This window comes from Narcine bancroftii, chromosome 10 (genome assembly GCF_036971445.1).
Source record: "Narcine bancroftii isolate sNarBan1 chromosome 10, sNarBan1.hap1, whole genome shotgun sequence".
Taxonomy (NCBI): Eukaryota; Metazoa; Chordata; class Chondrichthyes; order Torpediniformes; family Narcinidae; genus Narcine; species Narcine bancroftii.
This window is the reverse complement of record NC_091478.1, coordinates 50,977,391-50,986,016: the sequence shown is the minus strand read 5'-3', so window position 1 is coordinate 50,986,016 and position 8,626 is coordinate 50,977,391. Positions and strand designations below refer to the sequence as shown.

Below are 8,626 nucleotides of genomic sequence, written 5' to 3'. Positions count from 1 at the left end.
TCTGATAGATCAATCTCATGCAGTCCTGAAAAAGGACTACTGTGTCTCTGCACCTCTTACACTTCAGACCTGACAAAGACAGAGGCAAACCAAGAAAAACCAAAGCATATAACAATAACATTGTTAATCAAGTCCTCCTGCGAAGTCGCAAAGTAAGAGGACTGTCCCCAGGAACACAAGTCCAATCTGAGTCCATGTCAGGGTCCTGAGGCGCCTCTACAGGTCCCTTAAATCTGGATGCGTGCGTCCACCCCCTCTCTCTTGTTCGCACTGCAGCCTCTGTAGTCAAGAGAACTTGGAATGGACCTTCCCACTGTGGCTGGAGTCTTTCGATTTTCCAGGTCTTGATGAGGATCCAGTCTCCCGGTTCCACCTTGTGTAGAGAGAAGTCTAAGGGCGGTGTTTGTGTTAATAGTCCCCTCTTCCGTAAATCTGTAAGAGAGCGTGACAGTGCCTGTAAATAGTTCCTAACAAAAATATCCCCTTCCCCCAAGGTGGGACACCCCTCAACTTTACTCCAGAAGGGAAGCCCAAACATCATCTCATAAGGGGACACCCCCACATCCCTGCGTGGGGCAGTACATATTCTCAATAAGGCCAGGGGCAGACACTTTATCCAAGGCATTTTAGTCTCCACCATTAATTTTGTCAATTGCGTCTTTAGGGTTCCATTCATACGCTCAACCCTCCCTGAGCTTTGCGGATGCCAAGGGGTATGCAGTTTCCAAGAGACTTGCAGGGCATCACAAATCAATTGGTGAACTTTGGAGCAAAAGTGTGGACCCCTGTCCGAGTCTATAAAATCCATTATGCCATGTCTGGGGATCACATGCTCTAGGAGGAGGCGAGCTACCGTGGAGGCAGTAGCATTCACTGTTGGGAAGGCTTCCACCCATCGGGTAAAGTGATCTACCATCACCAACAGATACTTCCACCTTTGGATCTGAGGTAACTCCGTGAAGTCGATCTGGATTCTTTGGAAGGGGCGTATTGCCAACGATTGACCTCACACAGTGCCCGTCCTCATTACCTTCTTATTAATTCTTGTGCAGATGTGGCAGTTCTGCACTTCCTGTTGGGCCAAAGTGTAGATCCCCTTACACACATACTCTCGAAGCACTGTGTCGCACAAGGCCTGGGTGCCCCAGTGGCTCTGATGATACAGGTGCTTTAAAATATTGCGAGTTATTTCCTTATTTAGAACCATTCTTCCATCTGGGGTCTTCCATGTTCCATCCGGCAGTCGGCATGCGCCCAGCTAAGCCGTGTCCGTTTCTTCCTTAGCAGTGAAAATGGGAGCCTTTTCTATACCTGGTCTTACTGGGATTAAGGTCAGCAAGTGGACTTCCCATTGCATGGCTGCCCTTTTGGCCTCTTCATCAGCCCGTCTGTTCCCAATCGCGGTCGGGATATCTCCTCTCTGATGGCCTGGTATGTAGACCACTGCTATTTCCCGGGGTAATGTTAGGGCTTCCAGGGTCAGAGTAATCATCTGTTCGTGTGCCAACTCCTTCCCTCTTGATGTAATCAGACCACGCTCCTTCCAGATCTTACCAAAGGTATGCACTACCCCATATGCGTATTTGGAATCAGTGTAAATTGTCCCAGTTTACTCTGCCAGTACTCTGAGGGCCCTCTGCAAGGCATATAGTTCGCAGGACTGTGCCGACCAGCTTCCGGGTAGCCTCGCAGATTCTACCACTTCCCAAGCATCTCCTTCTATTATGGCATACCCGCTTCTTCTCATTCCGTCAACACATCTGGCGGAGCCGTCAATGTAGAATTCATATCCATCTCTCAGGGGGGTATCGCGAAGATCCTCTCGGGTCTTGGTCTGGAGATCTGTCAACTCGACACAGTCGTGCTCCACTTCTTCCCCTGTTTCACCGCCGTATAAAAACTGAGCTGGGTTGCAACTATTATTCTTAGCAAACTGTAGGTCTTCTCCGACTATTAAAATGGTCTCGTACTTTAATATGCGGGAATCAGTCAGCCATCGATGGGTGGTTTGTGCTAATAGAACACTCACAGAGTGGGGGGTGTACACAGTTATCCTTCCTCCAAAAGTGAGTTTGTGTGCCTCCTCCACCAACAGAGCAGCAGCCGCTACTCCCTGGATGCACGTCGGCCATCCACGAGACACTGTGTCCATCATTTTGGACAGGAAGGCCACTGGGTGTCGCTGGCCGCCTTTTTCCTGTGTCAGAACCCCCACAGCTGTTCCTTGATTATGAGTGACGAATAGCTGGAAGGGTTGCTTCAAAGAGGGCAGAGTGAGTACCGGGGTCCGCGTGTGGCGACGCTTCAGGTCCTCAAACCATCCCTTCTCCTCCTGGGTCCATTTCAATGGATGTTCATCCTCATTTGTCAGCTTTTCATACATAAACTTCACCAACGCCGAGTAGTCCTCTATCCATAACCTGCAGTAACCTAAGAGCCCCAGGAATTGTCTTATTTCCTTCTTATTATGGGGTAACAGCATTCTGGTGATTCCCGCAATCCTTTCAGGGGTAATCCGTTTCTGTCCTTTACTTATCTGGTGCCCCAGGTACACCACAGTCCTCTCAACGAACTGTAACTTGTTCCTGGACACTCGCAGACCCTTTTTCCCTAGATAGTTCAAGAGTCTAATTGTATCTCCACTGATTTCTTGTTCCTTGGGCCCTGATAACAGCAGATCATCCACATACTGCATCAATTGGGAGTCATCGGACCGTGGATAGTCCGCCAAGATCTGTTCTAGCATTTGTCCAAACAGGTTCGGAGATTCAGTGAACCCTTGGGGCAATACGGTCCACCGAAGCTGCCTCCGTCTACCTGTCCATGGATTCTCCCATTCAAACGCGAACATATCTCTACTTCCCTCTTCTAGTGGGCATGTCCAGAGGCATCCTTCAGGTCAATAACACTAAACCACTCATGGTCCAGGAGAATCTGACTCATGATGGTATAGGGATTGGGCACCACCGGGTGGCGGGTCTGAACAATAGCATTCAAACTTCTCAGATCCTGAACTAGACGATAGGATCCATCCGGTTTCTTTACTGGGAGTATGGGGGTGACATAGGGTGACATACATTCCTCCAATAGTCCGTCCCGTATCAGGGTCTCGATTACCGGCTGTAGCCCCTTCCTCCCTTCCAAAGAAATAGGATACTGACGTTTCCTTACCGGCTGATGACCTGGTATTAATGTGACATGTAAAGGTGAGATGTCCAGACCTCCTCGATTTCCCTTCTTATACCAGACTCTCTCATCAATCTGCCGTTCGTCTTCCTCCTTCAGAACACAGAGGTGGACCTGCACTTCTCCGTCCACGGGGAGAGCACCCAGACCTAGGAGAGCCTGTATATCTCTTCCTAAGAGGTTAAATCCGGCCGACGGTAACAACAAGAGGTCCTGTACCCCTTCTCTCCCTTCCAGCCTTACTGTCACTTGGGGAATTATCAATACAGTCCTGGGAGCCGCTTCTATCCCAGAAATTTTCAAATTGCTATTACAGGCTCGGTCCCAGTTGGCACAGTTATTACACTACTTCGTTCCGCTCCCGTGTCCACCATAAACACCACCTCTTCTCCCTGGAGACCAATTTTCAGTTTTACCAAGGGTTCCCTCTTATACTTGGTCCCCAACACCCGGAACCCCTGACCCCCCTAATCTTCTTCCATGAGTTCGAGGGTCCGCACTTCCCTCCTATATCGGGGGCATTCCCTCTTGAAGTGTCCTTCCTCGTTACAGTAATAGCACTTAGCGGGTCTCCTGGGTCTCCCCTCTCTTGGATTTCTTGGGTTGCTTAGAGGGGGGTTTTGTCTCCTTTCCTCTCTGGACCCGGCATTTACCTGTCGGATAGTCTGTACCATAATCTTTGCTGCCCTCTTTTGACCTTCCTCTTCCCTCCGCACATATACCTTTTGTGCCTTTTTTAACAGGTCGCTCAAGGGTTTTTCATTCCAGTCCTCCTCCTTTTCTAGTTTCTTCCTAATGTCCTGCCACGATTTGGACACAAATTCGATTCGAATAAGCTTTTCACCCATTGGTGTACTAGGGTCCACACCCGCATACTGTTGGACATTCTTTCTCACCCTCTCCAAGAAATCAGTAGGGGACTCATCTTTCCCCTGGTGGTTCCCAAATGCCTTGGCGAAATTGTGACCCTTTGGCTCAGCCTCCTGTATCCCTTTAATCGTCCACTCTCTGTAGTGTCTCATATTTGTCAATCCCTCGGGTGTTCGTTTGTCCCACCTGGGTTCATTCAGGGGATATTTTTGTTCATGGGGTCTGGGGTCCCCAGGTTGTTCACGTTCCCACATAAAGAGGGCAGCCTGTCGAATCATCTGCCTCTCCTGGGGTGAGAATAATGTTCCCATTATTGCGTGCATCTCTTCCCATGTATATGTGTTTGGTCCCAGGAACTGGTCGAAGTGTTCAGTCAGTCCCATGGGATCTTCCAACAGATTTTTCATTTCCTTCTTAAATCCCCGCACCTTAGTACTGGTTAAGGGAACGTTTACGTATCCTGTTCCCCCTCCCGGTCCTCCCATAGGAACTTCCCTCAGGGGATTTAGGCTTATTGGAGCCTTCGATGGTCCTGGACCAGTCTGGGATCTGGTCCAGGGTCGGTCCACCGGAGGAAGTCTAGGGTCCGACTCCCTTAGTTCAATGACTTCACTTAATTCATCCCTCCGTTCCCGGCCCCTTCCGGGACAATCAGATTCATCACCTTCCCCCTCCAGCAGCAAGTTTCCCTCGGGCGCCGAGGGAGGTTGTCCAAAGGTTCCCACTTCTTTTCTCCCGCTACCCCCAATTTAAAACATTTTGTTAAGGATCCTGGCCAGGGAACCCAACAAAATGCATACGCTGACTCTTCTTGATTCACCTTTGGTCTCGAGTTTACATATATGTTTAATGCTTGTCTAACCCAATCCTCGTTGGATCCGAATTTCGACCACCAGACCAAGGAACCTTTGATAGGCTGTTTCAACCAAAGGAGACAATATTGAACCATCTTTCTCTTGTCTTTGTCTCGATATCGTCTACTATCCCAATTTTCAAACATTCTCCCCAAAGGGCTGTCAGGAGAAACCCCCGGGAAAAGTCCCGATCCCTCAGATGAGCCCTTAGACTTTGTTCCTCCCATTTTCCCACCTAGATCCGTTTATCGTGGCTGAGGACCCCCTTCATTTTCGGGACCCTACTCCCTTTCGTCTCGGTCGCCTCGTCGGAGGTACTATCCCTCCGTCGGTTCCTGCTGAGGTTTCCCCGGGGATTGAACCATCACCCCTCTCCTTTTCATCTTGTCGTGTCACCTTGTCCGGATACCACTCGCTCAAGCCGCCCGAGGTGACGAGCAAGGGACTAGGAGCCGCTGAACTCAGCGGGGTGCACCACCTCCGACGTCCCCCTTTTATTGCCTCCCCCCATGGCCGGAGTGTAGATCCCGGACGATCCCCCAAATTGTCAGAAACACAAATTCTCACAAATGAGTCTCTTTAAGATCGGTGACACAACAAGCTTTATTCACAAGTCTGCAGAGATGGACTCAGCCGGCTTCTAGCCAAGTCAAGCCCCGATACATACAGTGCGTTGTTTTTTATACAATTTGCTTGTCCTTCGGCATCTCCACTACACTGCTTTAATTGGTTAGTTTTTGCAGAATCATCCTGATTACTGTTAGTCACGCACACCACGATCATTCATGACCTCTGTTCACACCAAATTCTGTTTTTCACTCTTTATCAATCTTTGGCTGCTGCTTGTCTCTCTGTAGTTAAATCTGTTGCAAGTCTGTTGTAACATTTTCCAGCTAAACTCTAGTGGTTAGCCCCCTTTTATGACTAATCATCACATTTTAACTAAAACCCTTTTTAACCCAAATTCTCTATCTATAACAAGTTGGTTGTTTTTCCAGACTCTTTTGTGTAGTCTTCCAAAGTCGCTATTTGCCTTGGCGAGTCTGTTGTCTATCTCATTGTCGATCCTTGCATCTGATGAAATGGTGCAGCCGAGATAGGTAAACTGGTTGACCGTTTTGAGTTTTGTGTGCATGAGTCGTGAGCTGTACAAACCAATAAAATGGACACCAGCTTAAACAATGCAAACTCTCAGAAATGGGAAGGAATTCCTTGGTTTAGTTAGTTTGGGGAGAAATGTATATAAAAACCCTCTGGAAACGTGTATAAGCAATATTTGCTCATATAGTAAACGACAATCGCAATAAATTGTTAGGAAGCAAGAGCCGAAAAAGCGCACACTATTACATATTTAAGCAGATAATGAATAGATTTGGCAAAAACCGTGAAATTCCAATGTACCAAACTGTTTTAAAGAGTAGATCTTGCTGTTTTGCAAACTTTGGAGATAAATGTCCATGAGAAATGTCACCAGGGTCGTTTGCATTGTCATCGCTAAAAAGGACAGTTACGCCACGTTGGAGTAAGCGCAGAAAGCAGAAAACGTGATGGGAGCAGTTCATTCATAATATGCTGTGTTCTGAAAGGTTTCGTCAGCAAGTTGTTCATGAGCAGAAAATCTGCTGGAGTAATTCGGTTGGTCCCAGTATTAGTGGGAGAAGAAGGATGGTCTGAAACCTTCATCAAGTGGTGGGGGAAATTAATCAGAAGGAGTATCCATGATTTAAAGTTTAAACATCCCCTCGATCGATCGTTAACAAAACCCATGACAATGTGTCCATGAACTTTAACGAATGTCCATAATCAGGATGGGTGGGAGCATCGATTGGAATTTAGGGGAGTGGGAAAGTGAAGGACAATTTCAATCGGACCATTGTGAAGTCTAAGCTGAGAGGACCTTCCCTACATATTGACAATTCGGACAATCCGATGCAAAGGATATTGCATTAATTTATTTAATTCTTCTCTGAATTTATTCTGGCTAATTGCATAAATAAAAGTATTGGTACAACAGCTCAGAAGTAGGAGCATATTTCCCGTTTCCTCGAAAATATAAACCGACTCATTATAACCTGAGTAAGAGTAATTATAGGTTTTCGTACATCTCTCGTACACATAATGAGCGGTGTATATCAGCCATAAAATAATAAAATTTGCCGATATGCTGAAGAGCAAAATGATGGATTTTCGCCGATTATCCATCTCAGGATCAGGGCGCTTGTCAGTGCCGTTCTTTCCCAGAAGGACTTTGCGGGCTTTGCTGGTTACAAATATGTACCTCATGGTCAGAACATTCAACAATAAAATGATCACAAACGGAAGAACAGGAGTTGCTATGCGGATGAAATAAGAAAATGACTGCCATAAGGGAGATGTATAAAAGGGCGATCTTAATCGGCAATATAGTGGCAAATTGTCCAACATATACAGAGGTTCAAGTGCAAAATACCAAGGAATATTCCTTACGTAGCTGAGAACCAACACCGACCCTACAATGACGGCAGCACAGTCTTTGGTGCAAAGTTTGTGCTTGAGTTTCTCACAACAGATAGCGACAAACCGATCGAAAGTGAATGCAACGGTTAACCAGACGGAAACGTCCGTTGTTGCAAAAACGAGAAGGGTTTTGACACGACACATGGGAGTGGCCGAGAGAGTGTTTGCAGCAATGTAGATTCCAAGGATCCTATTGAAGATAACGACAAAGATAACGACCGACAGATCGGCCGCTGCCATGGCCACGAGGTAGAAGGTGATGCATTTGGAGAGGCTGCACCTTCCGCGGGACAATATCACAATCGCCACAATGTTGACTATAAAACAAACGAGAATAGATGGAAGTTTACTGGTCAATGATAGCAAACCGACCAAGAGGAAGTAGCTTTCTCTTGGGTCGCCTACTACTTTGACTTTCTCGTACATCAACTGAGCCTGTGCAGTGAGCGCGACTCGTGTCTAAATTTTCATCCTCATTCCAACCATCCCTGAGTTCAAGCTGGCTTCATTTCATTTACAAGTCGCTAAATAGCACATATTTTAATATGTTCTCATGTTTGATGTAGAATAATGGGCTTCAATAGTTTAATTTATTTATGTATTTACCACTAACTCCATATGTGTCTCATAAAAACCCAGCACAACTCAGTCTGCGAATTCTTGCTGCTGAGGGCGATCCCCTGGGATGCTTGCAAGTGGCAATAGATAATTTTAATGCAATGTAAAATCGAACTCTACAAATTTACACACAAAATTTAGATCATTAATATGGTGTGATTGCAGTAAAAATAAACGATAAATAAATAAATAGATAGAAAGTGAATAGACAATTAAATAAATAAATAGATAGAGATAAATATATATATGGGAAATCAGTAAAGTGTGAAATAACTGGCCTACATTAGACTATAAAAGCACTTTATCCTGGAATCCTCCTTCATACTGCCATTCTTTTTTTTGGCTTGGCTTCGCGGACGAAGATCTATGGAGGGGTAAATGTCCACGTCAGCTGCAGGCTCGTTTGTGGCTGACAAGTCCGATGTGGGACAGGCAGACACAGTTGCAGCGGTTGCAGGGGAAAATTGGTTGGTTGGGGTTGGGTGTTGGGTTTTTCCTCCTTTGTCTTTGGTCAGTGAGGTGGGCTCTGCAGTCTTCTTCAAAGGAGGTTGCTGCCCGCCGAACTGTGAGGCACCAAGATGCACCGTTTGAGGTGATATCAG

The 8,626-nt window shown here is 46.6% G+C and overlaps 1 protein-coding gene across 1 annotated transcript; it reads right to left on the bottom strand.

Annotated features, from left to right (window-relative positions):
- Positions 1–6,812: 6,812 nt before the first annotated feature.
- Positions 6,813–7,832, bottom strand: LOC138743823 (probable G-protein coupled receptor 139). Its single transcript, XM_069899424.1, has one exon. The coding sequence runs from the start codon at positions 7,830–7,832 to the stop codon at positions 6,813–6,815; it is 1,020 nt and encodes a 339-aa protein (XP_069755525.1).
- Between the last annotated feature and the right edge of the window lie 794 nt (positions 7,833–8,626).